Source organism: Papilio xuthus, unplaced genomic scaffold (genome assembly GCF_000836235.2).
Source record: "Papilio xuthus unplaced genomic scaffold, Pxut_1.1 DF826933.1, whole genome shotgun sequence".
Classification (NCBI taxonomy): Eukaryota; Metazoa; Arthropoda; class Insecta; order Lepidoptera; family Papilionidae; genus Papilio; species Papilio xuthus.
Window position 1 is genome coordinate 331,457 of NW_013531716.1, and position 27,172 is coordinate 358,628.

The following is a 27,172-nucleotide window of genomic DNA, read 5'->3' on the forward strand; positions in this document are numbered from 1 at the left end:
AAGGTCAATATTTTTTTGTATCCATTTATTTCATTATTAATTTAATTATTTAATATTTTGTATTAATTAATAATTTTATGAAAATGTTTACTTTGAAAATATTTTATAAAATATTTTAATTGACGAATGTAAAATTAAAATAATTAAAAACAAAATTCTGAATTCGTCTAAATATTTTTTACAATTTTTACAAATTTTAAATAACAAAACATAGTAATAAAAAAAATAAACAGTTGGTTTGAAGCAAATCAATGAGTTTAAGAAATAAATGCCTTTAGCTGTTACCATAAAATTTTAATACTCTATACATTAATATTTGAGAAATATTTGCAATAAATGCTTTCTTCTTTCTTCCCCGTCTTGATTGCGGTCAACGATTGGCAAAAATTGACAACTACTGCCAATTATGGTCAGCAATTGCCAAATGATGCCAACAATTGCAAACGATTGCCAAAGATTGACAACGTCAACTACTGACAAAAATTGCCAATTATAAGCAGCAATTACCAATCATTGACAATGTTTGCCAACCGATGCCAATACTTGCCAAGGTTTGTCTACTTGAGATCAACATCATCTTCCAAGAGATCATCGCACTCTTTCTCCCACTTATCATCTCCACTCTTCTCCGCCACCACTTCATACTCTTTCAACTCCGCCTCAAGTTCTTTCTCCCATTGCTCTGAAAATTTTATAATCTATTTAATTTATTAAACTTTTAAAAAAAAGACATAAAATCAATATTCCAATTGAAATTTTACCCGAATGAAATATTTTGTCTTCGTTAATTTCATTGCTTAATTTATTTATCATCTTTTTAAATAAGTTGCCATTTTCTTGTATTTCATGGCAATGTTTTTTTCTCGCGATTTATTTTGTAGCATTTGTTTTTTTGCTTAAGTTGAAAATAAAAATGCGAATGCTATTTTAGAATAATATAATTATATCAATTAATAATAGCTAACTATAAATGCCATTATTCACTATATGATTTCACTAAACAATTCATCAGAGAATTGTGTCCCTACACAGTTGCTAAGAGATGTATGTAACACGGCTATACGGTCTAAAAGTAGCTAAAATATATTATAATCGACTCATACAGATTAATATAAGATATAAACAATATTTATATGTTTATTAGCAGCATAAGAGACTCTATGAGAAATATATCATCAAAATGTTTTACAATAAATTGAAAAATAAACTGTAAAGATTCGTAAATTTAATAGAATAAACAAATTATTATTTCTGAGTTGCAAACTTTGGTTGAAAACGAGAAATAACTAGGCCTGTACGTATCACCAAATCCCCCCAAACCCCCCCCCCCTGCCCTAAAACTAATTTACAATCTAACAAACATAAATTATTAAAATGCTTTAGTTATGGCAACTTTTATTTTAAATTGAACAAATAAATATTTAGAGAGAATGTGTATGCGATGCGAGTTAATTGACCTGTCACAAAGTGATATGCTGCCTGCTATAGAAAAATTTATTAAATCGGATGAAACTTTTTTTCCAGCACTTACAAGATAAATCTAGACATTTACAAACACGTCTACATTTTAGATGAAATAACAACTGGGGAAACTTTAATACGTGAATATTTTATTCAAGTTTTTTTTCTAAGAGACTTTAACATACAAATATTAAAACTCCCGATCAAAATGGACAAACTAACACACAGAAGTTTGAAAAATAGTGTTTCAACATTGCTATCTAATTAAAATGAGAAAAGACCAACTTTGAGAAATGAATGGTGACCATAAAACAACGTCAAATCATACCAAAAGAAATATAAATAAATTTAGTAAAAATATATAGCAATGTGGAAACCCAGGAACATTAGCAACATTTCTACAGAGAGAACAGAACAACAATATTTGTGAATATTATCTTATTTACTTATACATATATATAACATTCAATAGACATTAAGACTTTCTATAGGGACTAGAAAAATTTATAGACGTATTTCTCTCTAAAGTTAAAAAATAAATAAAACGTACTCAAACTAAAACTAAATTAAGTTAAATATCAGATCTCAGTTACTTTATAAAGTAAATATTAAGAAAAATATTGATTAAGTTTAAAAATAATTTCATTTTAATGAATAGTAATCACTTAAGACAATATTTCTACGTCAAAACATCGTAAATTTGAGTACGTTTTATAAATTTCCATCCAATAGACACGTTAAAGAGAATCTTAGTAAAATGTCTTATATAAAGACGGGCTACGTGTGACATTGTATATGTGACAAGCTATTGTCATAACATTCCTCAAACACACGATATAACAAGGATGAAGATATGAGTACACATACATCTCGAATCTAGAAACATATAGTAGAAACAGTTTTATATCTTATATATTAGAAACAATATATATATGGAACGTGTACATACAACATTTTATTTAAATCTGATAGAACAATGAAATGATAACGAAAATAACCGGTAATTAAAACTAAATGTTACACGAAGAATAAAATACATTTTTTTTATAAGGAAATTAAAAATAAGTTTGTAGAACATTGCATTATTCTATCAAGAAACATGTATTATAGTGAGCTTCAAACATTGAGGCTTACAGAAGCATCGCTTGACGATTTTATACTATATCCAAAAGAAAGTAGAGCTCATCGAGTACAACATTTGAATAGAATTCGCGAAGCTATTGGATATTGTAATGAATCGTCAATATTAAGATGTATCGGGGATGCCCCTCACAACTCCGGCTCCAGCTTAAGCTGCATTCCAGAAAAAAAGGAAAGACATTGTATATTTATTATCTTTTTGATATAAAACACAGATATTCCTTTTGGCAGATTAAAAATCGAATCATTTTAATATCCGCCACATTAAACATTCGTAATTTCTCAAAGTTGGTAATAAAAAAAAATAGTTATCGAATCCAAAAGAAATATACCATTATATTATAAAAATAACAATAATATTAGTTTAAATCAGTCTTAAAAGTGAATGAATAATAAAAGAAATGAATGATAAATAAATCAAACTAAAACAGCACAAAACAAACAAAGAAATAGGAACTTATCCTTTTGATAAAAATTCGCTGAGAAGACAAAATATCTCTGATTATAAAAACATTGTGACGTCATCTCTTATATGTGAGTCTTACCATCGTCGTTCTCGCGATCGACTTTCAACGATTTTATTCGTTTCTTGACATCGTCTATCGTCTCCTGCGACGATTTCTCTTTGGATATAAGTCTCTCGCTTGCCGATTTATCATCTGATCGGGTGAGGGAAAACAAAACGAATCAAATAAAAAAACAAACAAGCAAATATTTACATTAAAAAACACAAGAGAGCGTAAATGTTGCAATGAAAAACATCAAAAATGAGATTAAAAAAGTGCAAAAAAAACATTTTAGAGGAATAATAAAAAAAACTTTGATAAAAATTGAATAAGCTCATGAGGCGTGTTCGATAAGTATAGTGATGAGAAAAAAATATGTCAAAAAACAACGTGACCTAACACATGGCGTCTCCTAACCTAGCACTTGTGATTCGTACCTTGAGAGTCGTCAGCGCTGGGCTGGCGGCCGGCCGCGGCGTCAGCCTCGTTGGCCTGGCAGATCAGCGACAGGCGGTAGAAGTAGTTCCGCCAGAAGTTCTCCTCCGTGATGCTGGAAGAAATTAACAATAAATAAAATACACCGACAGAGAGATTATGCCTTCTAGAATAATTGGGGCAATTCACTAATTGAACGGTACGGCAGTAGTCTTAGTAGGATAGGAGATGTAAACTCACACTTTGGGTACGAGATCGAAGCGCATCTTCTCGAGGTTGGGATCCTCGGCCATGAGGGCGACGGCCACCGGATACATCTTGTCGTAATCAAAGTCGAAGTCTACGCCAGCGGGCGGCGCGCGCACGAAGTTACGCCGGTCCTGTAACGATTGTCGTACAAGTCTCGGACTCAAAATTTACAATATCTAGCCTATTATTTTAATACTATAAATATACTCACAGTGGAGAGCGAGAGGCACTCCTCCTTGAGCGCGGCCTCATTGGGAGCACCGACCCAGGGGGGCACGGCTGCACCGCTGCCGCGACCCTCCTGCCCCTTGATGAAAGCGTCCTGTTCGCGGTTGAACTCGCCCAAGATGCTCTGTTGACAAGAAGACACAATAATTAGGCGCGTAAACCTAAGATTCTGAGTTACAACCAGGTCCAATCAAGCAGCAAATTCTATTGACTTGGTGGCTTTATTAATTAAGGTTCATAATAAGTTTTCGTATTTTGTTGTATAACATTTTCCAACTTGATGATGTTGTGGTCAGTGAATGGCTTAAGTCTCCTGATATTAATGTGAAATCTAAAGAGCTTCTTACTAAACTTAGCAGTACTAAGATAGTTCATAACTTTATAGGTGAAGTTTTGAATATTAATAACTGTAAAGTTCGCACAACTCTCGTATTTAAGACGGGAAATTCGTGACTCTTTGGCAAAGCAAATAGGTCGTTACCTCAAATTACCCGGAGCTCATCGATTCACTTAAATTTACGAGAAAAACCATTAATCTTTATGCGGAAGAGGAAATTTCTGGAAAGTCTCATTAACCTTTACTGGATTCGTTCTTGACGTAAATTTAATGGGAAATCTACGTCTTGAAGGAGAATAATGTAATTTGAAGCGTGACATCGTAAAGATTATTTCGGGACCTATGTTTTCAAACTGTTTATTGATTTTTTCATTATCTTATGATTACTTTGGTTCCTACAATATCATGTCTAGTCGTTATCCGACTCACATAGGGTTGGCTCATCAGGTTTTCTTCCTCCACATCTATCACCCCTGTAAATAATATCACCCTTCACAAGTTATACATTACCAATTATGCTTGCTATTTATCTTTTTCTCCTGCGAACCCTTCAGTTATTACAGTGTAAAGACATACTGTTTAATAAACATGCCAATATGCACTAGAAGTTACCTGGAAAAACTAGATCAATCGAATAACAATCGCAAACTATACGGCTTCAAACAGGCCGATGCGTAGTTAGCATTTCAGCGAATTTTTACAATATTTTTCAATTACATCATACAGTGTATGTAACGTAACATAAAAATATATAGAATTATGCAAATATTTATTTATATATGTATTTTTTCATATCTATAAGTAACAATGCCACTATTTTATACTGGTTGTAAAAGTCAAAAGCAAGGTCGGAAACCATTGGAAAGCAGAAAGAAATATAGTCGCCTTTGCGTGAAAAATCGCGCTCCTTTTGTGTGAAATGGTCGGCAATTCAAAGGCTTTTGAAGGACTGAAGCCTTTAAGCACGATCATAATCGCCTACGAGCCTTTAAAAATGTAGAGAATATTTTATGTTCTGTTTTCTTCAACCAATATACCTTTTTACAGCGATTTGAGGTCAAACTAACTTCCCATATCAGTGTCGTCTAACTGTCAATTAGACTATCCTCCATTGTAATAATTACACATTAGTAGAAAGGCAAATATCACAATTTTGGATCTTAATATTTCCATTTTTATTCAAATTCGTGCGAGTTAATCAAAGAGTTTCTTTTAAAATATCAGAGAAGTTAAAAAGCCAATTAGCCCGGCACGAATCCAATCTTGTACAAATGAAAAATTTGAAACGAAAAATATTGAACTCAATTTCCATCTCGAATTTAAAGAAAGGCAATTTTTATTCCTGAACTTACTTTTATAAAGATAAAAATAATAAAGAAACTGACAAAGAATAAACAGGATGAGACAAGTCTATAAAATAATATTAGTGATAAGATACAATCAGTTAATATTATCTATATAATTTTGACAGAGCAATGTGAAAAGCCTTTGTGATGCATTTGCTAAGCATAGAACTGGAAATGTAAAAGTTCGGGTTCAATCCCTGTCAAGTACTGTTTTATAAATTCCATAACTACATTTATCCGTAAGTTTTACACAACCTGTAACATATCTGACACGAAATTCAAAGCTTTGTGTCAATCAAACCTACACTAGTCTTGCAAATTGCTTGCAAGTAATATTTTATTAAAAATACACATCATTTTTCATCTATCTTATAAGAAATACAAATAAAACAGTGGTGTAAATTCGTTAGAACTTACAAAAATATATCCAAGTGAAAGAAGCTGACAATTCCGATAAAAACGAACAAAAGCATGCAGGAACAATAGACAAAGAACAAGTCTATAGAGAAGAGAAATGTGATTGTGAGAGATGTAATCAAGTTAGTGCGTTACATGGAGACAAACACCATTGGAGAAGATTATCTTTTAAAACTATTTATATTAACGACGAATCGTTAAAATATTCCCGTAATCCGTAAAACCATACGTTTTTATTTAATCATAGATTCAACCAAAACTACCAGACCGTAATAAACAACTAAAAAAAACTATTATTATATTATACCATGTAAGAATTATAAGAGAAATGTATAATACATCCATCCATTAAGAGTGACAAGGGATTCAATGGATGAGGAGCAAGAAGGAGGAATAAGGTAGCAATTTCACTAATGATGTAGCGATACGCAGCATTACGCACAAACGATAGCCATCGATCAAGAGGATGGGGGATGCGAGTATAGCCTGTGCACAATAGAACAAAAAGTAATTGTTTAATAAAACATAACAAAAGAGAACATAAAGGTTTTCGGATGGATGCAATATGAAGGCTTATAGGGTCTTAAATTACAATAGCCACATAGCTTTGTGTTAGCAAGATTGTAATATAACAAAAGAAGTTATAGAAGATTGTTTTACATTAGTCATTTCAAATTGGCTATTAGAATCAACCAAGAAGTTTGTAACTTAGAAGAAAAAAGAAGTTTGAGTGACGACGAAACAACGTGATATGAGTCTCGTAATTCCCATAATAAAATGATAGAAAAACAAGCTAAATAAAATTTCAAAATGAATTTCCAAAAGAATTACAAACAATGAATATGACATTAATAATCCAGACAAAAAGAAGGTAACAATAGGCGACGTCACAGGAACTCATAACGACGAGCGTGACAAAGTTCCAACTCGTATCATTATAACGATGTAACTTTTGCTAGTTACAGAGCTATGAAGACAAAGAAGGGACGTCACTAAGTTTTTATACTATCCAATAATCCTAAGTAATATTATAAAGCGACGTGTTTATTCGATCATCGAAATCGTAGGCTTATACTTTGGAACACCTACGCGAAACATAATGCTGCCTCTATTTTTTCAAAAAGAAAGAGTGGGATAAAACATATTTATGAAGGTTCGTGCAGTTTTAATAAATGATTAATTTTTGGCACAAACTCGTGCAATTTTGTTCAACATTTTTAGCATAAATGTTACTTTATTATCAATGTACTCACATATCCTTGTGAATAACCTAAAAGCTTTTAAGCAACATTAATCTCGAGGGTCCTTTAACGAATTCATTTTACTAGAAGTGATAAGGGTCTCACAAAATGGACGCAAATTCATAAAGAAAGAGAACAACCCTGTTGTTGACACTTTATGTATCTAAAATTTAAATTACTTTGTTTTATAACTTAAATACTATGTACTTTTTTATTTTCATACATTATATTATTAGAGTACTCATTTTTAGTCTAATTCTTAAAGCTTACCTGACTTTATATATAGATTTTTTTGCGTCCATGGTATATTTATTTATTTATATAAAGGAAAGTAAGTATTATAGTAACAGGCTTAATACTAAAACTTGAAACAATTCTGCGGACCTCTTTGAAATGTTTTGAAGTTGAACAATCTCGCAATATCAAAGCTTTTCAAATATTTAATTAACATTTAGGGTGCTGAAGCGAAATTCATTTTAGAGAAAAGGGTACATACGAAGTAAAGTGCTTATCTCTCGAGATTACTCAATACCTTATATCTAAATTGGTAATTTATTACAATGATTAGAAATGGAATAGATTGTAATTAAAATAAATACTATCATTAATTAACAGTCAAACCGTAATTTTTATATATAAAAGAACAAACAACATATAATAAACGACAACTAAATAGAAACTTAAAATAATTAAACATTAAAATGTTGAAATTAAAAACTGGAACTAAAAATACGTAACATTAACGTAGGGCGCTACGAAGTATAGCTACGCCGTTATCTACGCTCGCAGTAGCAATAAGAAAACTTGGTTCACCGCTAGAGGGCAAACTACAACGGGTAGAAAGTTTGCCGTGGCCGTAACGACGTCCGTTATTAAAGCACTTTATCCTACTCTATTTGAAGTATACTTTTTGTTGGTAACGCTTTGTTCCGTGGAACATTTTGATTACGCGAAAATAACCTTTAATGAAAATTACTTTCGTCAAGTTAACTTCGTACAAAGAACAAATCAAATCAATTTGAAGTCTGACATAATTTTGCATATACAATACGCATTACCTTTACTAAACATGCAATGATCTTTGCGAATAATCTTAAAATGATTTTTAATCTTAGTTCAATAATTGCAATTTGTAAATCTTTTAAAATTCTTCTTCATTGTAATGTAATATGAACATCCCATTATTGATTTATTCAGATACAGCGCATTGAATAAGACTGATTCCAATTTCACACAGCGTCGAGAGGCTTTGTGCACGTTTTGAATTATTCGATGCAACATTTTTGTGGTATCGTAGATAGAAAATATATGTACTTTATGAAGATACCATACAAATGGAAATAGGAGTATAATATTCCATTTGAAAATATTTAAAAATATGAATATAAAATGAGATAGTTGAAATAAACAGTACCATTAACTACAAATACATATTTAAACTAATAAACACATCTATCATAGTGCTTTTTACGGTTATTATGTTTGTATAAAAGACAAAAGAAACATATCAAGAAATATCAAAGTGATATAACACTACAGAATAAATAAACAAGAATCCCTAAAATAACAGAATATATATGAAATGAAGAAATGTTACAATACAGGAATATGAGAAAACTCTGGAATATAACGGCCCCGTGAACAATAGTCGCGGCTCCGGCGTCCTAACGTAATTCATATCCTTGTTATCTTTTTTCCTCTTTTATTGAGTAAAAATATAAAATAAGAAGCCGTACATTTCATTTTACTTTTATAAACTACATTAAGGAATTCAAATTAAATGTCCATTAGTCTAATTAAGTAACACAATAGGAATTTTAGTTTATAACTTAAGGTACAAAGATGGTTTGTACGAAAAACTTTAATACAAACTCCTCCCTTGCAAGCTTGTATAGGTAACCTATTTGGCATAACAACGACGCTCTAAAATGTTTAAAATCTTCATGAAGTAAGCACCTTTTTATTACTAACGTTCGTTCATTCTTTTGTATTTTTGTAATAAAAATCCAAAAGGTCGTAAAACAAAGAATCGATAACTCATCCGAAGGGACGTCGGGGCGCCGGACAACTTTTTAACTCATTCCAATCTCGAAAACCTAAAAGCGTTAAAGCTAAAACTATTTTTGGATCACATCCAACGTTTCCAACTTACGTAATCGTTTTAATTAATTATAGTATCTATCATATTTCCTAGTTAACTTGTCTGAGGGCTTTTGGAAAATACTGTCTATATAACCCCAAAAAATTTAGTTAGACACTGTTTAATTAAACACGTGTTTTAACCATTTAAACGCCGGTGTCACAACAACTGTTATAGGATTTGAGTGTGAATTCAAATTAATAAAAGGTTAATACTTTCCTTCAATAATTCACATCACAATCAGACTTAACTGAGAATATAAGTATGAACATATTTTTACCACGTATTATCCAATTTAATCTCAAACACAGAGCCGTGTATAAAAAAGGTAATCAAATAATATTAGCCAAGTTGTTTTCACATACACGAAAACCTAGAAGTCATCGGAATAAATTAACTACGAAGTTCGGCAAAATAAGTTCCATGGAATCGCATCGAAAAGTAATCTATTAAGTACAATAACATTGGAGATTTATAAAACTTTGCTATACAACTAAACTAAAGTAGAGTGAATAGGCACTTACTAAGCTAGCGCGTACCATCTTTCGACCAAATCTCCACTTCACCAGGTGGGATCGTGGTCAAGCGCTAGCTTATAAAACGTAAAAAAAAAAAAATACAACTAACGTACTTCATTACACGAATCCGCGACCATAAAAGAATCTTACTACACGCCCAAACGTTATTGTTAACTCGAAAAACTTTCAAAGAGTATTAAAAGAATACTAAAAGAAAATAATAAAATTTTGCATTTCACCTCTAAGAAAGACTAAGTCTAATATATTACAAGTATTAAGAGATTATTTTACTAAAATAATATTTGTAAAACCTTTAAATTTACAATTACATTGTTTTAATTGCTTATCGAAATATATGGTTAAACTTTCGTAGTCAATTTTGTTAAATTATACGATCAAATCAACTTATAAAACAAATTCTATGTTAAATTTTTATCTCGTGAAAAAGGAACGAATCGCAACGGACATCAAACTTCGATGAATATAAAGAGGGTAGAACGAGAAAATTTAACAATCGAATTACCGGTTAATTCAAAGTCCACAGTTCCATGAAAGGCGAATTTTATTACCGAATAGACATTTTCTTTAGTTTTAAAGTAATATAAGAGTAAAGCGATCAGATTTAAACTTAAGACATCAAAGTTACATTCATTGAAATAAGTTTTTATCAAATAACCGCTCTAGAATTTGTCTCTGCAATGATTTGATTCTTAAAAACAATAAACAAAATATTCAGTAACTTATTTATCTGTATGGTTGTAAAAGATAAAAAACAATTTACTAACACAAGTGGGGTGATGTAAAAAGCCAATAAAACCGTGCAATATTCAAGTGGTAAAAAGCAATCGAGCAATTCTAACCTCCGGAGAGTAACCCTGAATCTCATTCACGCTCGTTGAATTCGCCGACTTATTGATTTTACACGAGAGAGCGATTTGCGCATCGTATACACGCTACTAGAATCATTACGGCCGATTTAAAAAACCTTTACACTGGATTTTAAGATGATGTGAATCTTCTCATAAGATTTTAATTATTTAAAAAGTAAAAATACTTACAACCATATAATTTCAGGTTTTATTGATTTATATAAAGAAATAGCTGTCGCACGCGACTCCGTCCGCACGAATGTAAAGAACTAAATAGCCTATGTGTTCTTCCAGACTATGTTCTATATTTGTGCCAAATTTCATCAAAATCCGTTGATTCCTTCCGAAGATACCTTCATACAAACATCCATGTAAACATTCGTATTTTTTCATATTAGTAGAAGTAAGATAGGTGTTAGTCAGGATATTCAATTTGATATGCAAAGAACGTTGTGTTTTAATATCGTAACAATGTCTAGAAAGTTTAAAAATGCTAAGCTGAACAGCTATGTATTCCCTATAGTAATAAATTCAGGCGGTATTTTCATCATGTTGGCGCCTTCCAGCCGTCCGCCGCCGCTTACGTAACGACGCGTATTGATCGCGAGCGGCTGCCCCTCCCCTCCCCACACCCCTAGCCTAGCTCTGCGCGCTCGTCCAATCGCAGCGTTCCATTTAATTTTAATTCGATGGCCGCCGTAATGGCAACACTGTTGATTTGTCAGCAAATGTTGCCAGATCGCGTGGCTTTATGCGTTCGGATTTCAGATTCAAGCTTTAAATACATTTCAAATTGTTTAGATTTACTTCCTTTTTCGCAAGCTAAAGTTTTCTTTAACATAAAAGTATTTTAATAAAGCAGTTCGTGCGGTTTATTGCCGTTCGCTGCTGCGGGGGATGTTTATTTAGGCGAGTCAATACAACCCACATAAATAAGATTTAACATCTTGTTTGCGTTAACAGAATTATTTTTGAACGGCACTAAATTATGAATCGCGTGAGAATTAACCGTAAAACTAAGTTAGTGGGTGTCGTAAACTGATGATCTTTTAAAATCCATCATAACCAAAATTTTTCTGTTTTTCATTGTTGTTTACAAAAATAATTTCAAAATGTATAATACATTAGATACGGCCACTGATTAAAGTCAGAACTTTGAAGGGATCAAGGGGTTTATCTAAACTTTGAAAGGCTTGAGAGTTTGAAGACTCGCTTACCCGAGTGATTACGGCTGGAAATGACAAGCGTAGTTTACAATATATACTATTACTTAAATATATTTTACAAAGATTTTTATTGTATGCAGACTCTCTACAAAAACTTATTCTCATCTAACATTTTCTTCCAAAAAAACTGAGATAAAAATGTTTCGTAATTATACACAGTGGAAGCCCACGACAATTAATTTAATTACAAACACATGGAGTGCGTGCTTATATTTAACCTTATTTTTATTAAAACAATGAGAAATACGATGCTTTTATGTAAATACTTCAACACAGTGGGGCAATTTTTATGTTTGCGTGATGAAATAAAATTACCTAGTTCTATTTATATAAATTTACTTACGAGTTACTTTCAGTTAAGTAAAACAAAGGAAAAGAAGCTACTATTATTTACAATTTATTAACCACAAGTGACATAAATGGGTCACAAATTAAAGAACGTTTCTTAAAATTTTACTGCAAGTGTACAAACATTTTTAACTAAAAATATTCTTCCTTAATATTCAGTCAGTTTGCTTTAATGTGAAATTCCACTTGTTGTTATCACTGTCTTGTCTAAGAGGATGAGTAGGACAACAATATATTCTTAAACACCCATGTTTGTTGCAGTTGAAACAAACGGCTAAGTTGCTTCATTTTACTAACCGTGAGTTTCTTAAAACCAAATCTCTGTATAAAACATGACATCCCTGTCATTATCTTTGACAAAACAGAGATAACAATATGTTTTAAACGAAGATTTCGGTCTCAGAAACTCAGGTTTAATGCAACAATGACAAAATGTTACGTGTAGACACGGCAGCCATATTTCTCGTTCATTACCCCCTTAACCTCACTTACCCCCACCACCCCCTACGTCACATAGCTACACTTGATTAATTCATTACGCGGCATAATGCGACGGCACTAATTTTACCAGTCAGGGTAGATACCTACATATGTTAAGCGATCGTGAATTTAATAAATAAGAATATAGAAATATACTCATATCCTTCTCTGTTTAAATTCACAAGGTGATAATTTGAATTCCTTAGTTTATAAACTGACGAGAAATAAAATGATAATTTAACAATTTGTTCAAAACACAATTTCCTATCAATTTATGATCTAGAAGTTTATAAATTAACGATGTTTATAATCTTTGTCTAAGCGTAATTACGATTATATTACGTCAGAGGGCGCCACTAAAAAAGTAAAAAGTTGCTGGCACACAGTGGCGCCGTGATATTTTATTTCTTTATTTTATCGAGTGTGTTTTGTTATTTTTTCAGTGTAAAAAAGAGTGAGATGTAACAATGAGCAGAGAATAGTGTTGTCTTTAATTTACTTATATATGTTAAATCGTAGTGTGTTGTATATATGTTTTGTAAAGTTAGAATAATAATTTCTTAATAAACATTTAAGTGAAGAGTATGATGCTTTTATTTTGAACATCTTAGTAACGTAAATATCACATTAACGAATGAACTATTTTAATTTATTATTAAAACCAATTTAATGACATGCTATAATACAAAATATAAAAAATATATACCCTAATTTATACTCTGTCGCCCTAACATCGTACTTTCCAACAACGAAATTGAGTACAATTTTACCCGAGATATAAATTTCATCAGATCTCCGTAACAGGAACCGAAACGACGGACTCCATCCCGAACGAACCGTGAAATTATATTTTCTCCTACAAATAAACAAGTCAAACATCGTAAAGGAAACTTGGCAAATATACCAGTTTTTTTAATCCACATTTTTTTCTCGTTTTTACTTATTTATTCTTTACTTTTGCAAACGCTGTACTAGTTTATAATGCTTTTTATATATTATATTTTAACTTACGATTTGTAAAAAGAAATAATTACAATATGTGAAAATGTTCAGAGAATTTTCATTCCCGTTGAATTTGATTCAGTAAATTTATAACTAAATTCTCAGTATAATACGGATTAAACATTTAACAGAATTATATTGTAGCGAATAAGCAAAGTTTAGTTGAATGTTAATTTACGCAAGAGACAATCGTTAGGCACAGTACAATGATATTAAACTAAAAACTTATCAACTAAATAAGATTTCTACAATGCCACACTTGCTATGTGAATTAGTTTTAGTCATATATTTATGTACTTTATAATATCAATAACATGTACATCGCAAGTATTATTGTAATATATTTATAAGAGTAACTCGTATACGTATTCCCCTACGGTTTCAATCTCGTAGCGCTACGAGATTGAACTGTCAAATTACATGATAAGAATAAGACGTGTTGGTAATCTTATAATATATATATACAATTTAAAGGCCTTTATTATACATCTAATCCATCATCCGTCATCCGGCGTGGTTGACTATGGCCTAATCACCCTTAACTTAGGGTAGGCTCCGAGCCCCTCGGTGGGGACGTATAGTGAGCTGATGATGATGATGATTATACATCTGCTCTTTAAATTTATTTAACAATTTTAAGTTAAACTTAGCTAAGTTAAATCGGCCGAGCTTTTCTTGAGATCCGATAATTATTTTAGTTACTTTCTATTCATTATTCGATTACCTTTTCAACAATAAATCATGTTTTTCAATTGCTAATGCAATCGTTTTAATTTAAATTAATTAGATTGAAAATGTTAACAATACCGCGACTAAACAAAAATGTAATGATATAGAATATTGGGCGGCCAGTCAATTCATTCCCATTTTCCTTTTCCAACATAAGTACGAAAAAACTAAACCCATAATTAAAGAGAATTACAGTGTAAAAATGTAAAACACAACGGAGTTGAATTCATTTACAGATGCGTCTCTCTCTTGTCTTGAGGGTACTTACAGTAATTGGCCTGCGAGTCAAACGGTACTTCGCAATTTAAAATTATAAACGAGAGAATAATAAGCCAAAGTATAAAAACAAATATAAAATATAAAATTCATAAATAATTAATATATAAACATTTTATTTTAAATGTTATCACTTACGCTTCGCAGATGTTTTTAACAAGTTTTTACAAGTTTAAAATGTACGTTTAGAAATCAATTTTTTATCTTTTTCAAAATGTTATAAGTATTCATTGTTTTTTAAGATACAATATATTGAATGAATAAAATATGATTTAGTTATACTTTGAACCGATATTCCGATCCTAAACAATCCAAAGTTACATTGGTTATGAAGGTTGAGACGAACTAATCTAAGTTATAGTGAGGGCCATTTGTTGCTGTCCCAAGTTACCAACAGTGTGGGCGATAAATTGCTTCGACATTACTACTTTTACTAGCTTTTTCCTACGACTTCGTCTGTACAGAATTAAAAAAGTTAAATGTATAACAGTTGAGGACTTATCCGAGTAAATATGTACATCAAACATATATAGACAAATAATAGGCCTATGTGTCTTTCTAGACTGGGTTAAATATGGGTCTAAAATTGTATGTTAAAATTGTCAGGATTTTGCATGTGAATTTTATAAATCTCATTACTAAAATTATTCCTCCGATGTAAATTACATACTAAATGAGAAATTTCTTTGGGTAGAAGATGTAAAATGGTCTGGGGTCTCACATCCGGAGACGAAATTAATTCGCTTCTGCGACAGGAATCTTATATTGGACTCTTATTTAATCGCGTTTGCGGTTGCCCTGGCAGCTTATATTCAGCAGTAAATTTAGATAATAAAGGCTTTTATTCTTGGAAAATATGTGAAGACACACAAAAAATTTTTCTCGTGCTAAATAGCTTAGCAAATTTAGGGACTTTTGTGAAATAATTATTATAAGTTTGAATCTAAACAAAAAGATATTAACTAACTGCCGAGTTTACAAGGAAATTTAAAACATGGACACTAACTCATTATTCTTCTTTGCAGTTAAGAAACATTGACACGGGCAAATTACATCCATTAGTATTCAGAACTAGAAAGACGGCGACTTAGCATATTCTGTACATAAAATTAATGTCAGTCGAGACAACTGAAGACAAAAGACGATTAAAATAATGAAGCTATTAACATAGTAAGGGGATGAATTGAAAGATATCAGAGGGACCTAGCACGAATATTTGTCACAATCGCCATCGGAACGTCATCGACAAAATTGATGCAGCATATCAAGCTGCGCTGACGAAGTTAGTTGCTCATACATCTTATATATAAAAATCTCGTGTCACAATTTTCGTTCCCATACTCCTCCGAAACGGCTTGACCGATTCTCATGAAATTTAATGAGCCATCCAATCGGCCAACATCTATTTTTCATCCTCCTAAATGTTTAGGGTAGTCCACCCCTAGTTTTTTATTTTTTAAACAAACACGCGGACAGAGTCGCGGGCAACAGCTAGTAGATTAAACTTATTGGAATGAATAAACGACGATTTAAAAGAGTACCTTTTAAACGGTCAGTTTTTATAATGTTCAGGCTGTTACATGACAATAATTCCGACTGGCAAAAGGCATTCATTTGAATGAAAGCGTTGCGAGACACCGAGCAATGTTTTATTCATAGACGGACGAGAGTAACAGAAAATAACTTTACATACGATAAAAAGGAATAAAAAGGTCGTGTTTGTGAGTGTATTTACTAAAGGACTGTGATATTGCTTTTCTGATTTAACTTAACAAAACAATTTTACCTTTTCTCTACATTTGAAGACTCGTATTGTCGCTGAAGAGAATTTATTAATTTCATATCTTACTAGCTGTCGCCTGCGACTCCGTCCGCGCGGGATTAAGAATAGATATTGGCCGATTCTCAGACCTACTCAATATGCTCACAAAATTACATGAGAATCGGTCAAGCCGTTTCGGAGGAGTATGGGAATGAAAATTGTGACACGAGAATTTCATATATAAGATGTTAATTGAACCTTAGCGTAGATTTCTCAAACTTAATCAAAACTCAGGAGAATCACTTAACGACTCGTCTCCCTCAGTAACAGTTAACTTATCATTTTGACAGTAAATGACAACCAAAGGGTATAATTAACGTCCATTTCCACGTATTCAATCAGGGGTGGCATCCCTTTCTATAACAGAGTACATATCCGCTAAGTGAAGGGGAAATGTAATAAAGCTCCAGCTTAAAAGGAAGCAAAGGTCAACAGCGAGGAGAGAGGCTTGCGAGGGTTGTAGAGGTTGCTAGGGGGTGCAGGGGGAGGGGGGAATTGGGTCAATGTGACGCTGATGTAGGTCGCACCTATTTCGATGGAGGTAACATTAAAAATCAATAAGTTAAAAATTGATGTTAGAATATTTTTGATATAAAAACCGGTGAAATAGTTTTTTGTTTAAATGATGTGAACTTACTCTATCGTTTATTTAACATTTTAAAAAGAAAACAATTTGTAATAAAACCAACTTATATAAGGAGAGAAATTTAGTTCCCGACAGTGTTACATAATAAAACAAAAACAATATACTAATTTAAAAAAATAAATAGTTATAAAATCAATCCTTTTAGCCCGTCATTAACGATTTTCATATCACCAACGTAAATGCTATTTTGAGAACTCAATGAATGAAACTTGTTATATAATTGAACAATTGAACAAACTGGAACAACAAACATTTGTTCAAACTTTGGACAAACATTTATGTTAGAAATGTACATAGAAATCTAAAGGTTATTTTAACTCTGTTATACAACAGAACAATAGCTATATGTACATGAAATTTTCTATATAGATTTCTATATTTACTAGTATAACTGTACTCTTCTCACTAATTTTAAAGATACTTGAATATATAAAGATAATCTTACTAATAATATAAATGCGAAACTGTGGATGGATGTATGTTTGTTACTACGTATATCGAGAATGACATAGATTTAAAACGAAATCTAGAGGAACACATAGGCTAATAATTAAATTTGTTTTGATTCCACGCGAACGGATTTGTAGGCGTCAGCTAATATAAACATATTTTTGAATAACAATAAAAAACAAAACTTATATAGATCAAACAGAGACGATACACATTTTCATTTCAATTTCAATTATTTTAAAACGAGCCAAATATACAGCGCGCTGTACAAATTCCAATCAACTGGGATTGAAGCTATCTACTCTGTACGAGAGCGGCGAAATTCAAAGCGGTGTTGGTCTGTGACGTCATCTGATATTACGGAAAAAGCTTTGAAAGTGAACTTTACTGATCTATTAACTAATTGTTAATAAATAATATAAATATATATAGTATACTTAATATTACATACAGGTTATTTCAAAGTCTATAATGACATTGCACCAAAGTCTGAACATAAAAGTTACGGATACTCCTTATGTCAATATAGAGACGGTTCCCATAGGAAGAATCCCCATGTTGCAAACAAATCGGTTGGGATTACACAACGTTCCAGTTACGGTTGGCAGGCCGCCAATACGGTGCCGACCCGCCGACGATACGACGCCGTCTAGTCTGCACAAACCTGTTCTACTTTAATCAATCTCATGATTTTCTCATTTATCATTGATTGACAAAGCTCTTGTACCAAAAAGAAACAATTTGGTACAATGTTACAATATCAGCATTACAAGATTGGAAAGAACCTTGCTAGTACCAGTGTTGGTATAATTTGTCACGAACTATTGTAAAACCAGGAAAACCTGATTTCATGGTAAGCATTTGAACTTGATGATTTGTACCACATTCCGATATTCAAAATTCTCATATAAATTTATAGGATTTAATCGATTGCATTTATCACTATTCGCTAATTTCGTTACAATTAATTTGATAACACGATTCACATCACATTCTCTATCCGATAACGATAATTGTCTAATTCATTAAGATTAATTGCTTTGCTGCATCAATTATGGACCAATCGACATCAACTGGGTGTACAATTAAACACATTGATTGCATGACGTATTACCACGTCAAAAGATATGTGACTTGTCTTGTAAAAAACTATGTAAGACATACTGAATCCTGGTTTTATTTTACATGTATCGTAACTACATAGTGTTGTGTACATAGTTATACAGCAGAGTGTACTTCCTGCGATGTAGAGACATTAACAAGGCTTCCGGGGACGCTGTAACTTCATCAGAATGCATTAGAAACTCGGTGGGGCGTATTAAAAGCCACCGAGTTAGGTTGTGGACACATTGACATCACTTAATAAAAGTGGATTTTTTTTGTAAAATTAATCATCCATTTTCCATTTAATTGCAACGACATCTTTCTTATTCTTCACTTTCTTATAATAGTTATCAAAATTATCTAGTACATAGTAAAAAAAACTAGAAAACTTTTCGTCTAACAACTTCGCAAAACGTAAACCTAAGATTCATGACTAGACAACGACTCCTGTTATAAAATCAATGACGTAGTATCTACACTTGTCACTATATAGGAAGGGATATAAAAGGCTTTCAATTTAATGAGCACTGAGCACAGCAGTGTACCCGAGGCTTTATTCAATACCGCCTACGCGCCTGTACTAAATCAAAGTGCTCCCCTCTCACCAACACAGCGTAAATAACTCCACAACAATGACGTACAAAACAAAATTAAGCTCTAACAAAGTTAAGAAGCTGTGACAAAGTTACAGCGCAAGTTTAATCGTATTTCGGACAAAATGTCGAGGTCATTTTTTTATTTAATATTTTTATTTTAATCGAAGTAAATATTTATAAGTACATAAATAACTTTAAACAACTAGATGTAGTTAAAATTACATTACACTTTGTATGCTACGAACTACGCAATTAAGTTACGGTACGTAGCGGTCTACACAGTGCTACGTACTAAGCTATCTACCAAAGCTATAATACATCACGTTCATATTTAATTCGGTTAAAATGAAAGTAAACATCTATTCAACGATATAATAAAAAATATAGTATCTCTTTGCAGGTGCCATTAAATATGAACCCTTAGGGTCGGTAGAAGAGCCAACGCCCACACTATCTCGTGTCATCACCCACGCGGTGTTACATCACATCGTCGCATTACGATGAGCGCTCGCCCGAAAGCGTAGCAGCTTGGCTGTATGCCAAGTACCGGCTTCGATTCTCAAAAACAGGACGTAGAAAAATTGCTACAATTATCAAAGTTGTGAGGATTTGTCGTAGGTTATGTCATATTTAACTCACGTACAGAATATTGTTTCTAGATATTATTACGGCTTAAAAAATGTACTGGATTTTTATGCAACAAAACATTTTAAGCACTTTTAAATTGGTAGTAATAATGCAATCATTAAATACCTTTTACCCCATTCATTTCGTCTATATCGATACAAACCTAACGAGTCACTATTCCCACTAATAATGGACTGACGTTAAAAATCCGATAGTTCCTATCTCTCCAGACTGCTAAGCATGTAGTGTGCACTACACGTAATGAACTGCAAGTAGCTACTCAACATCTGAAAGGGTCATTTACAGACCGAGTGAGCGACGTGAAACAGGTCGAGTACGAAACTTAAATATCGAATGAGCTAACTGTAAGTGAAGAACGTATTTCAAAGTAAATGTTTTAAAAGAAGCCGTAATTTACAAGCTCTAATATTTTCAACAAAGTTTTTTTTTTAGAACGAAAATAGTATTTTTGATGTAAAGTTATTTGGATCAAGTAACCTTTCTAACAGGAATTCCCAGTTCGTAGCATTTCAAAGGAAAATATAACATTTTTATTTCGTTCTGTTCGTTTATTCCATTACGTAACGCGTCATACAATTTTGTTGGAACCTTGTTAAGGAATATCGAAGGTAGTGCGAAACTCTCGACAAAAGTAGGTCAAGTGAATAAAGCAATCCAACAGGGATGGATAATGAATTCTCTAATGGATTTTTGAAATTAAACACGAGATTAAATTACCAAGCTTGATTACATATCATACAATGTCACACAAAATCGTAACAGACTATAATATTTCCAAAGTAATTAATTATAGAAGTTATCTAAAATGTTTCAGAGAAATCACTCTTAAGCCCCATCAAAATAAATCCAAGACACATTTAGACCTAATGGTTTAATCCACCTACCCACGGACCGCATTACTCGACCTACGCAAACTAATATGAGTTCACTAATGATCCAAACCGCCTACAATCACAGCCACCGCTACTTAACTAGGAACCCCTAATAAAAGCAAACGACAAAACACTTCGGTCCGTTTACTCTAGCCACATTACGACTGTTCTAAACGATTGCGTCAACCGAAAGAAGGTAGTAACAGCTTTAAAAGAATATTATGGAACAAATATCAAAGAAATCTAGGTTTATGTAATGATTTAGTAAATGTAATTGATTTTTTTGTTGATAAGAAAAAAGTTCGCCTCGCCTACACTGCACGAAAATACCTAAATGAAGAACAAAGATAAGACAAAATGTAAAATACATTTCAGTCTCTAAAAAAAGCAGGACGCCGGCCGTAAAAGAAAAGCCGAAACATTAAAATGCTCCTACCTCATAAGTGGAATAAGTCCAAGGAGATGAAGGAAGAATGGGTCTCTATAAATAGACATGTATTCTATTGGCAGTAGAACAACTTCAACAGTGTTCATGTAACAATGACAGGCTATTCGAAGTAATAAAATAAGTTAACGATTGGCTCCGGAAAGCAATGAATAACTTGGCATGGGACTTGGCAAATAACATAATGAGGGGCTATTTGGCACTAGATGACAATGGTTATGAAGACCTGAAAGACATTAAAACGATCATAAATGTTTTACAATTAATACCTAGACCAAATAAAGAAGTATTAAACGATTAAACAGATGTAATAATAGATGGTTGTATAAAAATGAATGAAGTAATACAAATCAAATTTTCTCTTTTGTAACTTTATTACCGCTTATACAAATGTCTGGCAACATTTCAAAAAGGAACTTGATTTCAGACATACAATAAGTCACTCTAAGGCTTTTTTACGGTGAAAAATGTTATCCAACATTTTTTAAGCAGCAAATAAAAGTTGGCTTTCTTAAATTCTTTTAGCATACTTGGCTAATTATACATTTTATTGTTAGCCACATACATGAAGTTTGTCAAGGCAGAGTAATAAAAAACGCCTTAGTTTCTCCGGCAAAGATAAGCTACCTTCTAGTAAAAGACCTGTCAAAATCGGTCAAGCTGTTTCGGAAACTATCCAGAACAAATGCGGATTTGCAAACAGGACGTCAAAAATTTTAAAAAATACTTTTACGTTTTTTTAACAACTTCAGAGATTACGTCCCAGTAATTTATTATCTTAATTTACTTTTTATAAGAAAAAAATATCATGATATAATTTTTCACAGTAAAAATGTTAGAATATATTTCTGTTTTCATAACAAATTTCCGAAGCTATAAATCTCAGTTTGCAAGCCCCCCGGTACAGTGGGGGCGACACGGATAATAAATTAATATTTATCTTGCTTTCAAATGGTGTAACTCCGAGGATTACATAACAAAGGTAAATTTTACGCTAAAATGTGAAATATTTACTGATTTTATGAGTTTCCTTATCTTTTTATATAAATCTTTACCTTTTATATCAGGAGGCCTAGCACGAAAATTTGCGAGAAAGTGTTCGTAGCATCATCAACAACTCGCATACGTTTTAACTGTACTATGTGCGTAATGTCTTTCACTTGCGACGTATATAATATGTATGTACATATATTAAATATGCATTTCCATTGTCACCAATAAAATACGAAAACTTATCAACCGTAGAAATATAAAAATATATTTCACAACTCCGAAACCGTGACTTAATAATAAAACTGTAACTATTGTTATATAAAAAAAACAATACTTTAAAAAAACAACCTGGTAAAAGTCTCAAAAGTGTATTTTTCATGAGAAAAACTTAGGAAAATCTTCATTTCGTCATTTTCAAGTGTACCTTTAAAATTCTAAAGCTATGTACTTACGTTCTCTTCCACCGTCTTCTTGATCTTGGCACCAGCCTCGCTGACTTTGGCACCGGCCTTGTTGACGGCCGAGTACAGGAAGTTGCCCAGAGACTTCGCCCCGGCGACAGCCTTGGTTGTCACTGTCAATTAAACACGTAACTAAAGCTAAAGAAAGAGTACAGAGAACTTTAGTGTCTAATATTGTTAGTCCTAAAAGGAGGCTAATTTTCTGAAGAAAATTAACTCTTGTATTGTAGTTACCAAATTAAGGTAAAGGTTATGGCAAATTTATTTTTATTAAATTACAAAGGCTTATACTCGAACAGGCGAATGTCAATCGTGAAAAACCAATTCAAATTGCCAAATATGTTTTTTTCTGACACATGTACGAATGTTATAGGAGATTTTTAATACGTGAACTCCTCTGAGTGAAATAGATGGAAAAAATTCTATCCTAAACTTGATAGGAGTTGCAAAGATTAGACGGCACTTGGGAAATCATCGGAGTACAAATAAGACCGATGGGGTCAGACTGCGGACAGGAGAAAATTGCATAAATTTATTCAACAACTTCATATCCCTGTAGGAACAACACCCACATTACATCAGCTTATAAAATAAAAGTACAAACATTGTTTACCTTAAAATTAAAGGACTAAACTCGGAAAACATTTGCATTTAAAAAACTAACGCAAATAAAAAATAAATCGGGACTTCACTGTTATTGTAGATACGTGAGCTTAACATATTTATAGCAATTAAAAAGTAAATTAAAAGAAATAAAAAATACTAACACTCTTGCATATCGGGGACTTCTATAGCATCAACTGAGAACAATTTTTTATTTCCTGCACCTGAAACTGGGTATTAACAAAAACAAAATATAAATAGCAGCTACAAAAAAAATCAAAAAGGATAAAGAAACAAAGGTCACATAGAGTAAGATAAAAGCAAAGGGCCTAAGTAGTACCCCGTGGTACCCCATATTTTATAGCTAAAAAAGATTTCCCTTTACCTACCTGCACTCAATTTCTGGGTACATTGAATACACTTTATAAAATCATAATCAAACGCAAAAGTATCAGTAGCTAGATGTGTGCAAATTTTAGCAAATAACGTGATCAATGCTATCGAAAGCTTTACTATAATTTTTTGATGATTAGCCGGAGAGTGAATGAATGACTTACCATTACCAACACCAGCCGGTTGTTCCTCGGTAGGAGTACCGCCAGTAGACGCCGGTCTACTATCCGCTCCACCGGTAGCGCTGCGTCCAAATAACCCACAACATTATACCATATAATAAAAAAAACATAATTCACTAACAGAAAAATAATACAGCATGCATAACAATTAACAATGTATATAACACTGCCATCTCAACAGTAGATGTAACCTTAAATTAATTTAAAAATAATTGTCTGTTCTATAGTTTCGTGATAGTTTTTTGTTGTTATTTAGATCGATGAGAATGTTAAGGCTTTACATTTAAAGCACTAATTGAAAATATTAATAACATTGTAGTCACCTTACTTGAAAGTGCGAAAGTTAAGATGTATGGATGTTTGTTTGAAGGATTCGCTTCGATCTCTATAACGCCTTTGGCCGTTCTCATTAAAATCGTATCGTAGTATCGCGGGCGATAGATAGTAATATTTAGATTGTGATATTGCTGGACATAATCCTAATTTAAATTCAATTTACATCTCAGTTTATTCGTATTTTCGTATATTCTAAGTTTCACTATGGTAACGACAAATGCATAAATTATGCCAGCGGTTATTGATTCAGAGCAGTACTCGGATACGTGGATTCATAAATATAATGAAATATTTGGGACTGCATTGCAGAACTATTGTGAATAATTTAATAGACCATTATATTATTGCTTAGTCGTAAATCCCTAGATGAACTACATTCGTATTCGATTAACCTTCTTCAATAAAGAAAACATATTAATGTGTGATAATTGCGTAACACGTATCGTTGCGCAAGTCAGCCCCGCCCATTTTTTTATTTTTTAAAAACCTTACTCATTTAAGGAGAAAAATGGCAAAGAAATGGTCATAAAATTAGATTGGTGAGAGACAGAGTACGTGTTAAGATTGACGATGATTTTTTTTTTTTATAAACAATGGTAGTGTTGAATCCAGAATAATCCATACATACACGATTTTTTGTACTGTTTGGTGTTATGTTAAAGGATGTAGGAAACTTTATTTTATCTAGAGAATTCATCAGTTTGATCGTCATTTTCAGTGATTACTTAAGTTTTTAATTCCTACATTTCATGCTCCTAGAAACTACTAAATTATTGAATGGTATAGAGATTTTTTTTTAAATGGTTTAAGAAAAATATAGTATAGTAAAATATGCACAACAATGATAAAGAAAAAATGGGGTTAGAGCAGAGTAATGAGTTTACAAAGTTATAATACTTATAGATGTTTCTAGAATTAGAAAAAGTAACGGAAAATTGTTTTATTTGCTTTGTATAAAGTACATGTATGATAATATGTTAAAAAGAATTGTAGACACATAGCCAATTTAAAAAAAAAATTACTTTTTTTTAGTATTTTCCAAAAAAAATATTGTACAATTTCGAAAAAGTTTATGTCTTTATGAGATAATTTGTATAAATTTTGATATATAGCTGATAAGCAAAAAAATGCGTTTTTTTGTAAATTGGTGCATCAAAAGCAAATGAAAAGTTGATGATAAAGCATCCCCAATTCAGCTAAGCTATTGTGCTGGCACAATATTAAAAAACAAAAGCAATTTTTGGTTAAAAAAAAATGTATTGTAAAATTTCCATTTGATTTTTTTACATTGAAAATATTCAAAATTTACTGGAATGTCATTTCTATACCTAAATGAAAAAACTTAAAGGAAAATATGAAGAAAAAATTTTCAACATTTTGAAAAATTTTACGAAACTTTTTTTTATAAAAATGACATCCAATAAATATAATTGAACCAAAAAAAATTGTGCAAACTCATTGCATCTGCCAACCCCGTACCTATTATACCTGGAGTTATCATCATCATCTTTCCCCTCAGGCTTGGCTTCCACTGCCTCAGCTGCCTCCGGAGCAGCCTCAGTTGCCTCTGTGGGCGGGGCTTCATTTTTTCTTAAACCAGGTATGGGTATACCGGATCCAAGCCAGCCAGTCATCTGTGACTTGACATTGGTGATCAGGTCCAACTTGCTGCCTCCCTTGGTAGGGCTGTAATAAAAAAAATTGTCAGAAAGTTTAAAAATGTTAGTATATAATTCCAAAAAAATTTATGCAACATGGTAAAATGGTTATGTAATTTTTGGAACATTTTTCAATTGACCTCATTTTATGGAAGTACATTATAAATTATGTAACAAAGAAAATAGCATAACTCGGAATTTATGAAAAGAAAAACTAACAGCTGTTGGTTTAAAGGACATTTCGTATAAGATTCATTTCATAAAATATCTTTGTATGCTTATAGTTTCAAAGATAGGTAAAATATATTTTTTGGAGTTTCAGGTTTTACCGTGAAATAGAAAAAGCGAAAAAGAAACAAAAGAGAAGATAAAGAATGATATTCAATGCCTTTGTTTTTCGCCTTCAGCCTGCTCTCCAGTGGCGTCCTTGGTCGGGGTGGGTACCTCTTCATCTTGGGGCTCGCCCTTGGCCGCTCCCATCCACGAAGAAACCTGATTTGTGAGCCCTGAAAACATTTTCACTGGCACTAGCTAGTCAACTACACGGACACAAGCACTCTAGTCTTAATACGCCGCGGCACAAACAGACATGACACGCGCGAGACGTCTGGTAAGCGGCTGTGGGAAGCGTAGTCAGCTGAAAAACTAAATGGAACACCGCAATCGACCAGGAGACACGGACCAAGTCTTCATTGCGCATGAGAACTTGCGCAGATAGGTTTTTTGCGATTTGCAATAACATTAAACTGAAACGTCAAGTTTTTGCTAATCAATAAATAATGTCATGTCAGAAGTGGACATGTCAAATGGTCAAAACTACTTTTTACCAAGAAAAACTGTAGAAAAAAATTGTTTTCTTTGAATTCGATATAAGTTTAAATTAAATCTGAGCCTTCTCTCAATTCAATTTTAAAATTTAAAATAACTTGACACTATTTCTGTTTTCCAAAGATTAACTGAGTTTATAGAGGAAAACAAGTTCTGTACAATTTACCGGTATCCATATCAATGAATT

The 27,172-nt window shown here is 32.3% G+C and overlaps 1 protein-coding gene across 5 annotated transcripts; it reads right to left on the bottom strand.

The window, feature by feature from the left end:
* Positions 1–184: 184 nt before the first annotated feature.
* Sap47 (Synapse-associated protein 47kD) lies at positions 185–26,932 on the bottom strand. 5 transcript variants are annotated; one of them, XM_013318094.1, is made up of 10 exons: positions 26,546–26,932; positions 25,979–26,185; positions 24,146–24,225; positions 23,753–23,818; positions 22,977–23,098; positions 4,003–4,143; positions 3,783–3,922; positions 3,545–3,657; positions 3,147–3,260; positions 186–682 (listed from the first exon to the last, which is right to left on the bottom strand). In XM_013318094.1, the coding sequence occupies exons 1-10, from the start codon at positions 26,671–26,673 to the stop codon at positions 558–560; spliced, it is 1,236 nt and encodes a 411-aa protein (XP_013173548.1). In that variant the 5' UTR covers positions 26,674–26,932; the 3' UTR covers positions 186–557. The 5 variants fall into 5 exon arrangements, with proteins under 5 accessions (XP_013173550.1, XP_013173548.1, XP_013173551.1 ...); XM_013318095.1 differs by having other exon boundaries at positions 187–682; positions 25,988–26,185; XM_013318096.1 differs by lacking the exon at positions 23,753–23,818 and having other exon boundaries at positions 185–682.
* Positions 26,933–27,172: the final 240 nt, after the last annotated feature.

What these genes read in the sequence shown, in the direction of transcription:
- Sap47 (XM_013318094.1), bottom strand. Translation starts at nt 26,673, where the DNA reads ATGTTTTCAGGGCTCACAAATCAGGTTTCTTCGTGGATGGGAGCGGCC. An exon ending in GCTGAAGGCGAAAAACAAAG is followed by an intron (nt 26,186 to 26,545) that starts GCATTGAATATC and finishes TTTTTATTACAG; the next exon opens with CCCTACCAAGGGAGGCAGCA. An exon ending in CAGCGCTGACGACTCTCAAG is followed by an intron (nt 3,261 to 3,544) that starts GTACGAATCACA and finishes TCACCCGATCAG; the next exon opens with ATGATAAATCGGCAAGCGAG.